The sequence below is a fragment of the Neodiprion fabricii genome, chromosome 1 (assembly GCF_021155785.1).
Source record: "Neodiprion fabricii isolate iyNeoFabr1 chromosome 1, iyNeoFabr1.1, whole genome shotgun sequence".
NCBI classification, from domain to species: domain Eukaryota; kingdom Metazoa; phylum Arthropoda; class Insecta; order Hymenoptera; family Diprionidae; genus Neodiprion; species Neodiprion fabricii.
This window is the reverse complement of record NC_060239.1, coordinates 35912223-35931427: the sequence shown is the minus strand read 5'-3', so window position 1 is coordinate 35931427 and position 19205 is coordinate 35912223. Positions and strand designations below refer to the sequence as shown.

At 34.4% G+C, this 19205-nt stretch overlaps 1 protein-coding gene across 10 annotated transcripts; it reads right to left on the bottom strand.

The window, feature by feature from the left end:
• Nucleotides 1-292: 292 nt before the first annotated feature.
• On the bottom strand, nt 293-18483 carry LOC124188121 (myosin type-2 heavy chain 1). 10 transcript variants are annotated; one of them, XM_046580500.1, is made up of 10 exons: nt 8972-9333; nt 7637-7725; nt 6739-7410; nt 5405-5630; nt 3912-4048; nt 3599-3820; nt 3161-3343; nt 2747-2875; nt 2416-2641; nt 293-2150 (listed from the first exon to the last, which is right to left on the bottom strand). In XM_046580500.1, the coding sequence occupies exons 3-10, from the start codon at nt 6886-6888 to the stop codon at nt 2053-2055; spliced, it is 1371 nt and encodes a 456-aa protein (XP_046436456.1). In that variant the 5' UTR covers nt 6889-7410; nt 7637-7725; nt 8972-9333; the 3' UTR covers nt 293-2052. The 10 variants fall into 10 exon arrangements, with proteins under 10 accessions (XP_046436456.1, XP_046436457.1, XP_046436465.1 ...); XM_046580501.1 differs by having other exon boundaries at nt 6739-7233; XM_046580509.1 differs by lacking the exons at nt 7637-7725; nt 8972-9333 and adding an exon at nt 17365-17499 and having other exon boundaries at nt 6739-7233.
• Between the last annotated feature and the right edge of the window lie 722 nt (nt 18484-19205).

Genomic DNA, 19205 nt, shown 5'->3' with positions numbered 1-19205 from the left:
TCAGCTGTTTGCTATCTACTTTTGTCATTCGAAATTTCAAAATCGTATACACTTAGACAGGACAAAATTGTTTGTTTCTTTAACATCGATAGTACGTGACAGTAGAGAATCGTTTCGAAAACGCATGTATAAAAATACATTATTGTACTAATATTTATTATATCTCTATATTTCAATATATTCGAATAATTAGAAATTTATGGCGTGACTGATGTCGTTAAATACTCGCGTCTAATTGATACCAATGATAGGAGAAGGTCGTGTATAAGGGACTGATAAAATAAACCGTATATTTAAATTTGAATATGTTCTCACAGGTTTTATTAAGACAATTATCGTTACAACGTTCTTTGTCTTTTATGCGTATATGTTCCTTTGTTTTTATTTTTACGACATGTGAAACGATAAATTGCTTGTTCGGATAAGAGCCTGGGTAATGATAACTTTGCGTAGAGATTTTAATCGGGCTTGAAACTTTTTTCAATTTCAACATCATCGCACGGGAAAATTTGTCAATACGCCTCAAGGCTAGAAGCAGCAAGCGACTGCAGTTATTAACGTTTCTCAATTTCTTAATTTATCACATTATAAATATACTATAACTTTTGATAGTTGTGCCATATTTTATAATTCGATTCAATTATTTCGTAACGCTTACGTATTGGCACGAAAATGTATCCTTTCTTCTTCTTAGAAGTTAAGTATTTCATTTTTACTTGAAAAATACCCAATATCATTAATTTAACGTGTCAATAGATGATTCCGCAAGTTTAAATAGTTTTGACACTTTCATATTAGTTTTTATTAAGCCTAGCATCCCTTCCCTCTGCTTTTCGTTGCAGACACTTCATTAGTTTTACTTTTGCTTTTTCCCTAACTTTTATTTTGATTGACTTAATGGGTAATTACAATATGCCAAATTCGTATAATCAGCCTGACCCTTTCCCGAAATCAAAAACCTGAAGCTTAAATAATTATACATAATTCGTTTCCAAAGTATTAATAATTTGATGATTTCTACAGTCATCAATTCAACAAGTACAAAACGAATTCACGAATTCACAAACACTAATCATTGAATACCAGTATTCAGACACTATTGATATTAAAAAATTTTGATTTCATCTGCGCAAAACAAAATCAAAAAAGTATTTAATTATAATACATCTTTTTATTCTTTATTCCGCACTTTCACTTCTTTAAGTGGAAATGTATTTCATACACCTGTGTATACTTTGTATACGAAAACAATGTCTCTGTGTAACGACAATTATTCATATGGTTTCTCACCTTCTAATTTTATTCTTTTCGCCCGTAATTTTGTCACAGAATTTTGATTGCTATCTATGTCACGCATTATTTATTTATGCTTTTCAGTTACTGATACCGTGACTGATCGTGCCGTTGCCATCGCTTCAAACGGGATCCACTAACGTCTACCGAACTTTTTTTTACTTTTTTCTTTTGTATGTTTTTTTTTCCTATATAAAATGTACAAGAATAATGACAACACCCTTTATGCGCAATATTGAGAAATTATTTTCAAACCGTTAGGGATTTTGTACTGTTCACCTCAATATATCTGGGAATTTGTTACACATTAACTATATAAATAAATAATAGAAATATTGATAATATACGACTGAAATTAATTATTAAATGCATTCTCACTCACATGATATATTTACAATTCGTTGAAACGTCGTTCTCATATGTAGCATATCTCGTTTCATGCAATTATGTATACACTACGTAACTATTGTAACTGGTACACATTATTAATTACGACTTTGATACAATTGAGATAAGAAGTATGTACGTATCTCTCACGCTATATTGATTACACGAACCAAAATCTTTGACAACAATACCTTTCAAATAATACGATAATATAAACAATTAATTGATTAATTATTTTATATCTATATGTATATACACCCAGACATGTAAAGGTATTACCCTAACTTTCGCGAGAGTTTTTATTACTAATTTTTACTTTACATAGGACTTTGTTCAATCAGTAGAATTCAATAAGTAATCGCAGGTTCCAAGTTACGTAGTGCCATCACCTCCCGTATTGCTTTTCCGTATTGGTTTAACTGGTACAGAATCCAGAGCCGATTGGCTTGGTGATTTTCCATTTGTCCCTCCTACAATATTCGATAAACTGTTCATTATTGTCCCTGGCATTATTTGTACAGTGAAAAAGTAGACAAGTCAGCAGGGGACAAAATAAAAAATAAACAAAGACTGCTCTCTCCAATTAAATTTCAATATCGTAATCACGTTGGGTTAATTTATCGACTGAATATTTATATAAATCTATCTGAATAAAGCAAAAAGGCGAGTTCCAGTCTAGAGTCAATGATCTCTTGCGCTCTTGTGATTCTAGTCTGAAACCTTCAAAATACTGACCTTCATCAGACACCTGCCCTAGCAATTTGGTCGCTGATGATTCTCCGACGTCTTTACGACTAAGAACTTTCCCAGTCAAGTTTGCGTCTTGAGCTGTGACACTCGCTGTCAATTTTTGGAGCTTGATAATAGACGCCAACATCGCATCGCTAGAGTTTTGCAACGTGTTGTACCTATTATCCAATTGCTTCAGCTTCTCTTCTAGTTCAAGGTTACCAGCCTTCAACTGTGAATGAAATGTGAAATATCCGTAAGACATGAATAAAAAATTTTTTAAACATTTGAAAATTGCACAATTATTCAATAACAGATATAACATAAATACACTCACGCTCTCGGACAATTTAGCAACCGAGTCTTTCATTGTTGCCACATTTGTTATCCTCGCGCATTCGTTCTCCAACGACGCGATCTTCGTACTGACATTTGCCACTTGCTCCTGTACCGCACCCAACTGTTTCTGTGGACAAGAAAACATGCGTTGAGTTCAAATATTCGTTAATCCATATCTAAAAAACTGAAAAAAAAAAAATCTCTGATTTAGACTTGTTTCCAAAAGCAAGAATTTAAATTTCCAGGCCTGACCCTGAAATTTTTAAATGACTGAATCCGAAATTTTTAGGAATTCACAAGAACATGAAGAAAGAAAAACTCTGCTATAGGTTTTGAATATTCTGACATGCATTTCTCGATGGAATATAAATGAATAATAATTATTATTATTATATCCAGTCTGTATTCTTACCAGGTCTGCCTTCCGATTCTCAGTTGTCCACTTGAGATACTGCGTCGAATTTTCAGCAAGTAGAGTGAGGTTTCTCACCAGCTGAGTAATCTCCGTGCGCATCGATTCAATCTGAGCTTTACTTTCATCAGAAAGTACAGCTTCAGGACGCTGTACGTTGTTAGATAGCGTCGCCAGTGAATTCTGCATCCAAATATAATACAAAGTTAAATTTTAATTAATTCCCCTTGTTATCAATCGTGATATAAAAGTAAAGTATTCCCACATCTTGATGAAAGCGACGTATCAACACAGAAAGTACTTGTATATCCATATTTTTGAAAGAATATAAATATTTTGCACAAAAGGAAAATCTATGGTATCAAACATTCTGCGTGTAAATTATTTACCAACTTTTTGAATAAATATTTATCTCAAGTGTTTTAGTACTGAGCAAACCTCTAACGTTGTTATATTCGCCAATAGATTATTTTGGACATCTTGTATCCTGGTATTGCTTGATTTAAGGGAGACGACAGTATTTTTCAAGTCATTCACTTGGCTACCGATCGTCGCTTGATTGTCCTTGAGAGATTTCAACTCTTCGGGAACGCTGCTGAGTTCTGGCGCAGCCTTTATAGTATTCTGAACATCGTGAAGCCCGTGCTGAAGAGTCGATAGCTGAAATGTCACGAAAGAAGGAAAACAAATTTGGTCACCACAGGTCTTGACGTAGAGATAACAAACACCAAAGACACGTGATTTTATATACCTGAGTCGTGAAATTGGCTATTTGAAGTTTGATGTCGTTCAGATTGGCGAATATGATCGTTTGGTTGTTCTGAAGATCCCTCGACAGCGAATGATACTTCTGGAGGGTATCCGGCACGTTTTCATTGCCAGCTATAACTGAAACACAAACGTACGGCGAAGGTGCAAAAATTAATACAACATTCGCAAACCTCGTGTGCATTGTACGTAAAGAGTTGATAGAACCAGTGAAAAAAATCTGATGCACGAAAATTATTTCAGCAAATATTATACTAAAATATTCGCATTGATTTTGGAATGGGAAGAGAAATAATTTTTCCACGTTACGTATAATTTCTTTTTATGAACCTGCATATCATAAATATCCACTATTCTTCTACTTTTTCTTCTTGACTAATAATAATCACACAAAAAATAAAACCAATTTTCATTATCAATTGTAGCGATAGATATAATACATATATATATAAGATATAACATGAATGTAATCTTACAGAATTTTTTTACTCTTATTAATAGAGTATTCTGACTTTCTACTGAGTACATGAAACTGATCGAGGGATTCATAAATTTTTTATAATGATGATTAAAACCTATTCAACAAAGGCTAAGGAAGCCTCGAAACTACAGAGAAGTACAAAGGAAATGTAGAAAAATAATATACGTGTATATTTCTGTTTTTCGCAAACATTGCATCTAAAAGTCGTACAGCTATAACCCTAGAGAGTTGAACCGGTGAATTGGAAGAGACTCAGGGTGGCAGAAACTGAGATCTGAAGTGACGTCAGAAGAAGAGGAATTTTTCGCTCCGTTTAGATCACGCGTTAGAGGCGTGAAAAAATTGGAGTGAAAAGTAGGCAGCATAGAGATACTGTGAATGCGCTTTTTCCTTCAAAGCTTTCGAGCTTTCGGTATATTAATAATAATAAAAATAATAATTCTTTTAAAATGATCATTTCGTAATTCAGCACTTCGTCACTTCGTCATATTTTTTTTTTCCGAATTCAATTCGGGTGAATCGAATTTCGGGAAACATACCATAATTACAAGAATAATCAATATATCATTATAATATACATCAATAATAACACAGATTTATGATTAATTCAACATATGCTATTCCTACATAATAACAATGACATGAACGAATTCTTTATCAAAATACTTTCCTGCGCAATGTGAAAAATTCACACAATTCACATTCAAACTTTTTATTGCGACTACCGATTACTTGTATAATATATTATTAAGTATAAATTAAGTACAAAAAAATTAATTACGTGGACACAACAAGAGAGGTAAAATAATAATAATAATAACAACAACAACAACAACAACAACAATAATAATAATATTGGACACGCTGTTGATTGATTTACGATCGGTCGAACTGCTTGTAAATAATAGAAGAAGTACGAAGTTCGTCGTTCGTAAAGATTGTCAAAAACTTTCTTAAATTCGCTTTTCTTGTTCTTGACACCTTAATTATTATACCTTGGTCCAATTCCGTACGAAGAGCACTGAGCTGCTGACGAACGTCGATAAACAACCAGATCAACGTTGCTGTGGCGAGTATCGAGGCACATGCCAAAAATGCGCTGCAAGCTCGAAGAAAACCAGGACAACTCCGACTTCTTCGACCTCCTCGACACTTGCGACCCCCCCGAGTCGAGACGCTCCAATATTCGGATCTGTCGTCGCTGCTGTCCGTCAGGAGTTCCTGAATGGAGATAGAAAAAAAAAAAAAAAAAGAAATTGAAATCAATATATTTTTCATAATATAAATTCACGAAGTCAAGTATCGGCACAGTTTTTTTGTTACGGAGAAAAACGTGACTTGACGCTTGAAAAACGGTGAAAAAATTGAAGATTTGTAGTTTCAACGAAATTTTGAAAGACAGTTTTTGAAGATAAAAAAAAAAAAACAAAAAAAAAACGGTTCGAAATTGAGGATTCCGTTTTTTATAAACTGTAATAAATTAATGATGCTTCAGACTCTCTGATTATAGCAATTTCAGTTTATCGATCGTCTGCAATTGATGAAATTATAGTTTACACATAGGTGTAATATGTGTAAGCTATGAAAATTAATAAAATTCCATTTGCCAGTTGAAAAATAATCATATCACGTCTTCGTTTTCAAGCGACCGTTGTCGACGGTAGGTGATCGACAAATCGAAACGATATTAAAAAAGCCAGAAAACAAAGAAATCGTCGGAGAAATAATGGGCTTTAATATCTGCGTGATACCTGAAAATATTGGCCTTTTTTCTATAGATCTGTGCAACATAAATAAATGAACGGTAGGTTGGTTGAGTAAAAATGTAGAAAGTTGAGAAAACGGAAAGGTCAGAACATAGAACTTTCAAAAAGGTGAAAATCTGTCCTACTCAATTTTAAAACATGGAAAGTCGAACTGTAGTAAAAAAAACTTACCCTCTAAATTTGACGGAGTGAAAACCGAGCCGTTCCAGAAAAAGAAGAGTGAGGCATTTCGATACGGAATATTGAAAAAATGTTTTTAATATTAGAGTGCTCTCTAAATTCTATGGAAAATTATTATGTTTTTTTTTTTTTTTTTTTACATAAAATTAGAGAGCATCCAAATTTTCTTAGATAAAATCTCACTCCTCTCGTAACGGCTCGTCTTTAACTCGAAAAAGAGTGACTTGTCGCTCCAAAAAATTGCTGTAGGTACTGTTATTCATTCTTCCAATTCGTTAACACTTTGACTTTGAAAATCCGATATTCCGACCCCTGTATTTTCTGATCCTTCTAGTTTCTCTACATCCTCCCCGTCCGATGACCGTATAAAGAAAGAAACAAACCTTGCTGATTTGTTGCATTACCTGGGAGCTGCGTTTGCCAGAATTTCGTCTTGTGATGGCGTGAGGAGCAGCCAAAGCATCGAGTTCCTTGCGTTTTTTCATTTTTTTCGTCGGTGGTCGAAGTGGCACGGTCACGGCTACGGAGTCCATTTCAAGGAGGACGACACTGTCGCCTTCGGTATTATCCTGGGCACCCACTTTAGACTATTTATGCAACCAACACCCGGTTCTATTCGCAACTATCACCTCCGTCTTTTTCGAGACCAGGAAAAAGTCTGCCGCATTTGCCGCAGTTAAACGTCGGAACAAATTTCGCTGACCACTTTTTTTTTTTTTTTTTTTTTTTTTTTTTTTATTATTGTTTTTTGTTGGTTTTTTTTCTTCTTCTTCTTCTTCCTTTTTTCTTCTTTTTTTTCTCCCGCCGCAAGATCACAGGAAACACGAATATTGCACAACACGAATTCTCAGGTATAGTTCTTCCTTATTCGACGTACACTGTCAAATTTTTTACACATATATTTACGATATTTACATTCCAAGAAATATTCACGTATTTATTCGTTATTGTATATAGGATTTTACGTGATATATGCGAACTTGAATTCTTTTCCCCTATTCTTGACTTCCCGAAAATAATCTATTTATCCTTATCATGATGTGTATACAGTTGGACTGTAACGAATCAAATATTTTCATTCGAATTATATTAAAATCAATGAGGAGTACTAAAAGAAAAAGAAAAAAACAATAGAGAAGTAAATAATTATTGTCGCACAAAATATTATAAGACGAGGATAAAAACTTGGGTGATATTACGTTTCGTTATTGATTATACGATACAACTATTATCGCGTATAAATGGAATAAAATTTTTTTTTTTAAAGTCACCAGTTTTTACCTTTTAATCTACTCCGTTCTCATGAAATATAAATTTCGTATTAGCTTCGTATGATTTAAGGTATAAAACAAGCGAGTTATTATTTTTATCTGTAAGAGATAATTAAATATAACGTGAAACTCTGCAAAAACATGTTTACTTTGGAAACGTATTAATACACAAAGGTGATAATAACTATGGTACGCCGTTTTACAAGCCTTACGTGCTGTGCTATTCGTACATATATACGAATAAACCAGCCTGCATTTTCATATAACAGATAAAATTTTAATTTACGGAAAACTGATTTTATATTTCCATTAGCTATACACTGAGAAAAATTTCATTCGTTACAGTAACTGGAAAAATTGAGTAGAACAGGTATCGTTAAAAAAACTGTTTGAATGTGTTGTAATTACGAAAAACGAGGTACGCCTAACCATTTTGCGCTATCGTCGATCCTTTTTTGGTTATTGCAACGCAAAATCAGTTTGTGAGATTTACTCTACTTTTTTATTTAAATAAGGCTTTAACGTCAATTTATTCTTGCACAAGCGTCAAATTTTCGCAACAGTTGCAAGAAAATATGGCAACAGTGATCGTAATGAGAAAGAATAACAACGGATACTAGAGTTTCCGGTAACAGCTAGAAAACTAATTTTCATTTTCTACCGAGAACTATATTTTTCGGTTGTGATAAAAAATGAAAATAGATAAGGACTGAGCGGTAACCGGAACTAAAAATTTCTCTCAGTGTAGGAAAGAGTATATCCAGTCCGGCCTACAATTTGAACAGTACATATTGTTTGCACTGACTATCGATCTTTGAGATTAAGTTTATTCTACGATCTCTCTTGGTCAGTTTCGATTATTCGATAATTACGCTATGTTTTAAAAATCATAATTATCCAGAATCGTCCTGAAGTAAGCTCAGAATCACGCAAGTTTTGTGAATACATCGTTTTGAGTAAAAAATATTTATCATCGTTCCATTACACGATCGGAATTACAACGCGTCGTTATCGTCTGACAATTTTGCTATTCACTTAAATTCGCCGATATTGGCCGGGTTGCAGGTTTCGACAAAAGTCGATGCGTATATATACACATGCAGAATACCACGTGATATCCGCAAATTAATATTCAATAATACATCCCGACACACTTAAACAAACAAAAGAAATTCCAAAAAAGTATAACGTATCCCACGATCCGTGCAGATGATCCAAATTAATCATGCGGCAAAATAACGCGTAATGATAAGAAGGAAATCAAATGAATAGCAAAAAAAAAAAAAACTAGGTCAAAATTTTATTCTTACATTTGAGTTGCTTATACGTCTGAAATATTACATACTTCGTGCATGTTAATCGTTATTTCATCCTGCAGCCTGCACACCCGTACATTAATCGATCAACAAACGTGTTCTAAATTCCCTGTGTATGTATTCTTCAACATTTGCACACACACACACACCTCAATTTTCCCTCAAAGTTCTCGAGCAGGATCGTGTCAATTTTTCAGCAGTCTGATGTACATTAATATTCGTCGTATGTATAGTCGTGGAGATCGATAGATCGGGAGGTGCGATACAATAGACGAAAATATGAACCACGCCTGTAATAATGTACTGGGATCAACGTCGTCTGTACGTTACCGATAGACTATCGCCAATTTATCAGGAACTTTTAATCTAGCCCGCAAACGAGGTTTATCGCTCGTGCTGTGGAAAAAAAAAAAAAAAAAACCGCAACAAAGTTTAATAAAAAAAGATAAACTCAAGCCAAGTCAAGTACGCCTCAAAATTAATCACATGGAAAGATTAAATGCTGAAAAAACTGCAACGTACTAATAAAGCTATGGTTTACAATAACTGTAACAACTGCAAGTTATTATACATAACGAAACATTTTTCTCCCTCGTGAAAAATAATCGAAACGTTTTTGTAACGCGATTTTATTGATTTTTTTTTTTGCTATTTATTTAAACCGTGAGATTCGGAAAACCGATGTTTACGGATCAATTTAGCGCTTGAGGGAATCGAGATACGTCGATAGATCGATAGATCGGATCGATCGATAAGCCGGGGCAATCACAACGACGCACTGTGGTTATAGATCCCGAGTTTATGCACCGATCGGTAACATTACGTCATAATTCGATGCGGTGCAGATTTTCAATAGCAAATTTACAATATTATCTCGATACGCATGCAGGTAGTTTATAATATTTTCGAGCTTTATTCAGCGAGCTCTCGCGCGATACTGCATGAATATTGTAAAGTGTATCGAGCAAAGCGGTCGAGAGCTCTTATCAATCGTTGTGAAGCGACGAGTTGAAGTCGGTATGGGAGAAGAAGATAGACGGTCGCAGCCTTGCTCGAAACAGATATAACGCAATGTCAGATATCGATATAGGTATACGTGACACGTTAAACTCGGAACTGGCACAGGTAGGTAGGTGTACAATAATTAAAGGCCGCGACAAACTGCCAGCTTCGCGGCGGCGTAAAAACCGCGACGAGCTAAACGTTGTTCAAACAAAAATGCCGAGGAAAAAAAAGAAGAAGAAGAAGAATGCGAGATGGAAGAGAAAAGACAAAATTTAAACGAAACGAACAACTATTAAATACTCTATTATTTGACAAATTGGATAATTTTTAATACATGATTACGATTAGTTTTCAGTCCCGCTGTAAAATTATTTTTTGAAAACTGTGCGAAAAATTTTTTTGCAATTCAACCATGAAACAGTTCGGTTTGTTCGTGATCAGAGATTGATTGATAACATTTTTATTGAAATAATGAAATTATTGTTCTTTTCGGGATCTCTGATTCGGTTGAGAAATGAGCGATTCGTGCGTGATATCGAATTTTATATTTTGGATATTAAGAAAAAAAAAACCTTTCGCAGATTTCAAACGAAAGTAAACTCAACTCGAATAAGTATAATCGTTAGATCTCGTAAGATTTTCAAACTGATATCACACGAAGAAAAACGATTCAAATACAACTACTCGTTTGTTATACTAAAGTATATTTTATCAGTACAAAGTTAATCCATCTGCTTCCGCAATATGTGTGTTGAAATCTCGATTACACGTTTCGACCATCGTTATGAATGATTGTTTGCTGAAAATCCCCGCCAATATTTGCGAACTTGGTCTTTAATGTAAATGGCAATGAGACCTATAGCTAATAAATTGTCACCGCCACGCCTAACGTTCATTGATTTACTCCATACAAGCATAGATCGATATAGATTTAAGTATAAGATGATGTGAACGAACGAGGTTAAATTTCTCTTCGGAAAATGCGACGATCGCGAATGAGAGACCCAATTTTGTACAAAATTTTTCAACTAAACGGGTTGAAAGAAAATAAAAATTAACCGAACGTCAAATTTTTTCGAATCAATTTATATGAAGAAAAATCGAAGATGAAAATGAAGTTCGAAGACTGAATTTTAAATGCTTCAGACGTGGCTTCGGGATGAGCAGAGGAACATACGATGAGTACGAAACAAGAGTAAATATGTGATGCTGATGACGTATATCTATATGTATATACATACGTTACTCACGCTGATATAATACAGGGTACCGAGAACCGTAGAAGAGCAGTAACGAGGTGAGTCACGTCAAACAAAGAGTAAGTTAGTTAAAAAGTTTTTTATTTTTCACTTTTTTTCCATTTATCTCGGTTCAACATACTTCCCATTATTTGCATGAAAAAGAAAATTATTTCGGTCGAGTGCGTATAACTTACTTTTATTTCACTTAATTTTGTCAATATACCTAATAAATTCGTTTCGTTCGTACTCTCCAGCTCTTGGCACGTCAAAATTTCAGCAAAATAATAACGATGTCGAAACATAATTCTGCTCCGCGTATTAACTACGATGTTGCACGAGTTTATGCATCGATGCACAACAACGATAATAACTCGACACGTTTTTCTTATGTTGATATGTATTACCTTGTATCTAAATACAACGATAAGCTCAGGTGAGAGCGGAACGTGATGTTGAAACGGCTCTGATTAGCCAACAAGCGATTTCAGATCGTGCGGAAAACTTGTGTAGGTAGACGGAAACGTTATCACAGCATGCAAAAAAAGTGTTTCAAACTCACAACAATGAACTGAAATGTTAACGAATAGTTTTACAATACGTTGATTTTGCTATGGATCAATTAATTTTCCATACATTCGAGTAAAATTTACGTAAAATATATTTTGCTGGGTAAACAAAAAAAAAAAACAAAATACAATTCTTCTCGGTAAAAAATGAAAACGAGTTTTGTAGAAAATTTTAAAATCTAATCACTGGTTACGATATTTTCCTGTAATTATTTGGATGATTTGATATTGATGACACGATAAATTGAAAAAAAAAAAATATATATATATAAAAACCAAACCAAACAAAGAGATTTAATGTAATGTGAATTTCAACGATAATAACAACCGTTATTGCCTGTGTTGTCTTTCCTCTTGCAAAAACGTATATCCGCAATAAAACTCGTTCATGGAAGACCAAACGGTAGTTTCTGCCTTTTTTCTTCATCTTCGTATTTTTATCCAAGTTAATGTACCGTCGTTCAAAGAAGATAGAAGAGGAAGAAGAGAAAAATGAAGGCAATTTTAAGACTCCTTAAAAAAAAAAATTTCAAAACTTCCGGGAGGTCTCAACAACTCCTTAATTATAAATCTAATCGCTCGATTACGGGCTGCATGTAGCGACACGCCTTGTTACCTGTCTCCTGCTGCGGCAGGCATAAATCAAGAGCAACGTATATGCTTTACAGAGTGTGTCACATATGTGTGAGTATAATCCTAAGCCTGGTATGGAAATTTTGAAAACAGAACACGAGCAAGTCGAAGATTAAATTCAAACAACATTTGATACAAGTTTGCGGGTATTATCGTAAAGGTATTGTATCGAACAAGTGCGAAGGTTAATACTGTAAATATAAAAAAACCAGTGTCACATGTCATGAGAATTAAATTGTGTCGTACGTACGTACGTACAATACTTGTTCAATTTGTTTTTCTTTTTCTTATTTTATTTTTATTCAAACTATACGCGAGCAAACGCTACAGCTAACGATAAGATTTGAATTGTAGAAATAAAACGACGTTCGATTAGCTTCATTATTCGTATACCCGCTATTTATATGAAAAAAATATCGATGCGATATCATCGTGAGAACTTTTATTTAATAATTTCGAAACAAATTTTCGTGCATCCATTTAAGAAATAAGAATACGGAAGTAAAACCTTTGAAATTCGTCAATTTTTTCCTTGCACTGTAATCCTTTGTTAAAAAAATTTTATACCAATTCCGTGCATATCGATAAATTTTTCAAATTATTCCCGAATTTCGATATAATTTTATCACACATTATCTATCGTAAATTTCGCAACTCTACGGTAAAGAAAGAAAGCTGTTCGAATCGAAATATATTATTCAACTGCGAATAATCTGTATAAGACAAGACAGTATTTTCCTTTTCGTTTTTTTTTTTTTTTTTTTTTTTTTTTACGCACGAAATAAATCAACTCACAGTACGTATACAGCGATATTTCTTTTGCAAATGAATTCTTCCGGCACAACGTAAAATACCAAATGAAATTGCACTCGTAAAATGAACGATCCGAATGTAGTTTACAAACCCATGAATCACACGAGAAGCTGTCCTTGTTATATTCCCACACTTGTCACGCAAAAATTTTTCACAGCAATATTCACTCGTTCACCGAAATGAGAGCGCACGGCAGAAAGAAGATAAAGAAAAGATTCGAATCACCAGGAAACTTGGTTGTATCGTATATTCGGTGATGAATTATTGGCGCAAAGAGAGGAGAAAGAAAGTGATAAATGCAGGCGCTTCGGTAATTCCAGCGCCGATATCAAAGCCGACCGCACCGACTGATCATCCTTGTCACAGTGCAGAGTATCTGAACACACACGCGCGCACAAAAATGCAGAGACACAAGCATGCGGGATGCATGACAGTTCGTCATCGAAGGCGAATCCGGTGAGTCTCGCTCATCGCAGAACGGAAACTGAACTTTGCAAGGGTCGGGATTATGTCGAGTGTACGAAGGGCTGCTTTTATCGCCCCCAACTATCCAAGAATTTGCAGAACTCCGGCCGGCCGATCCGCGCAAACGCGAATAAAACGCGACTCGACGCGCGCCTCTCCATCGATTCGCGCAGGAAACGCCGACGACCCAAAATTTCAGGTGCTTTTACACCTCCGTATTTTTCCCTTATTTCGAAACTCTCGCTTTTCACCGTTGAATTTGTTTTCATCGAAACGCGAAGGATTCCCTGAAATTTATTCCGCTGAGAAATTTTTAGGTGAATAAATTTCTTCACTTTTTTCACCGCTTTGCAATTTTTTTTTTTTTTTTTTTTACGACTAAAATCCGAAATAATATACACCGCCGATTTGAGTATCGAATTAACGTAGCTCCTAATTAAATTTTTCAGCACACGTTATTGTGCTGAGTCAATTTTTACTAACAAGATCGTATTCTGTGGTTTTTAGAGTCGCTGATTACGAATTTGAAAACGGATCTAATATGGCCGACGAAAATTTCAAATTTCATCGAATTCGGTCTAAAAACTTTGTGCACGGGTTTTCAGCGTCGCTAATTAAATTCGCCGTACCGAAATTTCAAAATCTGATTTCAGATTCATAATCAACGACCTCAAAAACCCCAGACAGAGTTTTTTCTCCGGATTGGATCGAATTTCAAATTTTTATTCACCATGTTGGATCGGCCATCTTGAATTTTTAAAATCCGATTTCAGATTCGTAGCAAGCGACCCCAAAAACTTAAAATTTAAGTAAAACATGTACATGTGTAACGGGGTAAGTTTCTCGGAAACGAAATACATTCCATACATTGTTTCAATCAATTTGTTTCAAACGATAGTAATTTACGTCAGATCGCGATAACTACTCTCGAGTATTCAAAGCTATTAGTGTACTATCAGAAAGAGCAAAAAAAAAAAAACAATCGCAAAGACATATGTTGAAAAGTTCTTTAAATATACAAAAGATTGATATAAAATAGGTGGTAAGCTTACGACTGAAAGGGTTGATCGGCAGTCAAAAATATTTTTATATGTTTCATGGTCGTGGAACCAAACACATAGACACAAATTATTCGTAGAATTTTGCTCTTTCGCGAGGCAAGCTTTATTCTTTCTCATTTCATTATCGCCATTCTCACTCAGGTTCCTGATTGCCATTGTTTCTAAACGAAATTAAGAGAAACGGTCGCCATCGCTTGAAAATCTTTTTTTCTCTTCTAAATTTATATAAAGTGATAGATTTTATTTGAATACCAAACTACGTTAAAAAAAATACTATAGGTATATACGGACCAACCAATATCGCAGTGACGGAAACTCATTCAAAGCAATTTGCAGAGCAAGCCAACTTATCCTCAATTCCAAGCGACGTTTTTCGTCTCGATAAATCTATAAAAACGCCTACAATGAATCACAGCTGTGCCTTGAGGGCCTTGGATTCTACATTATGCTTAAATATTTGAAGACAGCTATGGACGTATTACCCGAAGGTACGGAAGCACTGAGAGCGAAAAGAATCTAAAGCATTTCCACATCGTTTCTTCCATTCGTGTTCTCGTTTTATTTTCACTTTCGCATTCAATTTAGGATTATTTTTCGATTCATCTTTACATATTTATCCTTCGATTTCCTTCGTTTTTTCTTTTATTTTCAATTTGCGCGAACGTTTCTTATACGTATTATTTTTCATACACAGTAAATCTGACAATTTTATGCTGTATTTGAGAATTTTATTTCACTTCCGGGTTAGAAAAGAGCAGCGGATACAGATACTTGTCGGAGATTTGTGCGAAATGCAAATGTCAGTGTTGACAGAAATTGATTGCAAAAATGAGGTGAGAAAAAAAAATGTGAAAAGAAAAATTCGATGATAAATGAACCTCAGATTTTCTCGCCTTCTTCGATAAGATTTCTTCACCGAGATATCCGTATTCTGGATGTAATTAACACAGGCCGGCGATGATTTTCCTCTGACGCAATTGAGCGGTAATTTCGGTAGGTATATAGGTACGAATCTATGAAAAAAATATTTAAAAAATTCTATCACGTAAATTTTATGGTAAAATTATTTGTTTTTTTTCTTTTTTCTAAGTACTACTAGAGTTGACTTTCAATTTTTGTGTTATTTATATGTATTAATGGTAGCGTTGAGGAGTTTTGAAGAACGTAGAAAAAGATATCGCAAGTCTTTTGATTTATCTAGTCTCTTGAGTCTTGTTTAAAACTGATGCTGTTTATCTTATAACTAAACATTCAGTTTTACATTCATTATGTTTAATTTTTTTCATAAAAATTGTTTAAAAAATCTGTATAAATCCATATCTTGTATAGAAATAAATCTCGACGTGCTGTAAAAAGAACTAGCGCTATATATTGATTCAAAGTTATATCTCGCAGGCCTGTGCAATTATTCTTTGACGACATATCGCGTGAAGTATTGAAAACTTTGAATTAAAAATCAATCCACACGCGAGGCTAACCACTCGTTACTTACTTTCGCAAGCACCAATTTTCATCTTACGCGTAACAATGAATTTAAGTTTTTACCTCGGTCTTACCATTACAAATATGATATTTTAAGCACTTTTATTTTCCTTAATATAATATTTATCCATTTGAATATAGACACGATATTTTTTCGTTTCGATTAAATGCTTTACGGCTATTATACGATCAATCGTATAAAAAATTTATAAAAATATTTCAATAATCGATTATTTTGTGCCATTCTGTATTTTCTAATTGTTGACTTGGATGACTATAATTGTATACAAAGAAATACAAAAATCACAGATGATATTTGGGTATTATTACGCCACTTGCAAAATCACATAGTAAAAATACATCATTTCCTCATACGACTCACGTTTTACAACAGAGGAGATCATTTTTATGTGCACCAAAATTAGAGAGAAATAATTTTCGTAGTCAGTTGTGAATGATTAAGAATAAAAAGATTTAAAAAAAAGAGAGAGAGAGAGGCACCGGCATCAATATTCGAATATTGTTACGATTTTTCTTTTCTTTCGATAATTGCATTCTCACGACAGGAGATATAATAATTAAATAATTCCGGACGCGAAATTCACGAGCAACCGGTGTCCGTACGTTTGGCTACTTACTGATTCGCAATCCTGTCGCCTGTACGCATACATACGTAATACTTGTGAAGAACACGTATAATAACAAGCAGTCACCAAATACGGGTTCTTACGCAACACGCTGGTACACAGAAAGTATGACCAGCGTAAACATCGAGCAATTGTGAAACGCAATTCTGCGGTACGTGACTGTAGCAGATCAAATTTTTGTGCAATGAAAAAAAAGAGCACAGTAAAATCCGTGTCCAAATGTTTATGTTCCGCCGATAAATGCGAAGACAAAAATATAATTACGCTGAGAAATTGGAAGAAAGATGTGTCGAAATTCATTATACAAATAATACCTATAAAATTTGTTTCAAGATTAAAAATCATTTGCAAATATGATTTGCACGGTAGAACATTGAAACGATCAGATTAACGGGTAGGCATTCATTTTTGGATGGGATCGAAAGGGGGAACAAATCATCGATGAAAGATAATGATAAAGCTTCATTTTCGTTTGAGAAGATAATGTGTTGCAGGATTTTGATACCAACCTGATCTGACGCTGACGTACATTTCTTGAATATCGTTGTGTAGTATCGCAGCGAGCCATGACAAAGCCAATAGCCAAAAAGTTATCAAAATCGCCGCTAACCACAGGGCGGCTACCCTGGTTTGCGACTTTCCACAGCTGCAGGAACTGCCATATTTGTTTTTCGCCGAAACACCTGACCTGTAACGCCTTGAACAAAAAAAAAAAAAGACAATAATGATGCCATGGATATTTAATTTCGATAGAAATATTTTCATCCTACAGGAATTAGTTTGGTCGATAAGTAGGGTGAAATTTGCCTGACGAAGATGTTCGACTATTTCATGTTTTCAACTTATGCTTTATTAGTCATGCTCAAATTCAAAGGTAAAATATTACTACTCTAAATTTTGACAATGACTTCCGTTGCAACAAAGTTTACGAAAAATCAAATGAATAAGTTGAATCGATGCGTTTGGGAAAACTGAAGAGACTCGAGTCACTTCGCTTCGCTTGCTTATTTGCGAACAATTTTAATGTACGCAGGTTTTATAAGCAGTGTGAAATATAGGTTATGTTTCTTTGTTTACGTTACATGCGTGGGTGGCACGTGAATCTGGGTCAAGATTTAAAGCTAATTTAAGATTCATCGCTGATTTTTTTCTTTCATAATGGTCAGATTTTTTATAATTTATATTCGGAAACACCCACCTCTTGACCTTCTTCTTTCTAGGTGTCAATACGATGTCAGAGATCGAGGATTCGCTGTCGGTCGTCAAGTCGAGTAGATTGATAGTCTCCTTGTTATTTTTTTCCGCCATCACGGGCAGAGTCATTGTCCATTTCCACTTAACCTTGGCAATGTGTGTTTAAACTCCCGAATTATTTAACGCGATTTGTCGCTAATCCACGTGGACGTAACCTCAAACTAATCACACTTTGTATTCGAGATTTTTCTACCTCGACGCAGGACACGCCGTGATTTCAGATTTTAGAAGTTCTGTTTATTCCAAGCTCTGATGTAACTGCGTGGTGTATTTATTGCGTTTTATTGCTTTAATTTACCATTATTTGTCAGTCTGTTTTCACTACCTTACCCACATTTTGACGTTTCGACACGATACGTGACGTTAATCGCGACAGCTGCGCGAACTCGTGAAATCAAATACAATTCAACACACGTGAACAAAACTGGTGCCGCCACCTCTCGTTGGCTGTTGAGAACTAAGAAGAATACGCGCGAAAATTTGAAAACTGTTCAAACCGTGCAACTTGCCGTTAAACTTGCGTAAAAATGAACATTATTCTTTTGTTGCAAATGATGGGGACGATTACTAATCACATATGATTATTCTACGTACTTGATTATCATACATGGTATAACACTGTTGAATACACTTTTTAATTAACAAAAGTAATTTGTATCTGACAATGTTTATAGGCTTGGGTTTTTCCCTCCACACAATTCGGATTCTTTGAATCGCAGTTTATAGTACCAAATAAATTACATACACAAGCAGGTATACGAATGAAGAAATTTTTTTTCTCGCGCTACTCCAATGCGTCATGATCGATTTGTGTGCAAATAATTCTGGGTTTTTTGCTTTAGACAAATATCAATAAAAAAAAGAATGTAATTTTTGCACCTCATAAGCACTGGTTACAAATTTAATAAATACATTTTTCGTACGAAAGAAGAAAATAATTCATTAGCATAACTAGTTTTCTGACCCTATCTCATCTCTGGGAGCTGTGAAGAATCTTTACCATTTACATACGAAGATAAAATTATTCTTTCCAAGATTGTGTGTATCATTTAACACAACTATATTATAATATTATGTACGCATGTTGTAATTAAGC

What these genes read in the sequence shown, in the direction of transcription:
- LOC124188121 (XM_046580509.1), bottom strand. Translation starts at nt 6,888, where the DNA reads ATGGACTCCGTAGCCGTGACCGTGCCACTTCGACCACCGACGAAAAAA. An exon ending in AGAATCGGAAGGCAGACCTG is followed by an intron (nt 2,876 to 3,160) that starts GTAAGAATACAG and finishes TCTTGTCCACAG; the next exon opens with AAACAGTTGGGTGCGGTACA. An exon ending in TTGCTAAATTGTCCGAGAGC is followed by an intron (nt 2,642 to 2,746) that starts GTGAGTGTATTT and finishes TTTCATTCACAG; the next exon opens with TTGAAGGCTGGTAACCTTGA.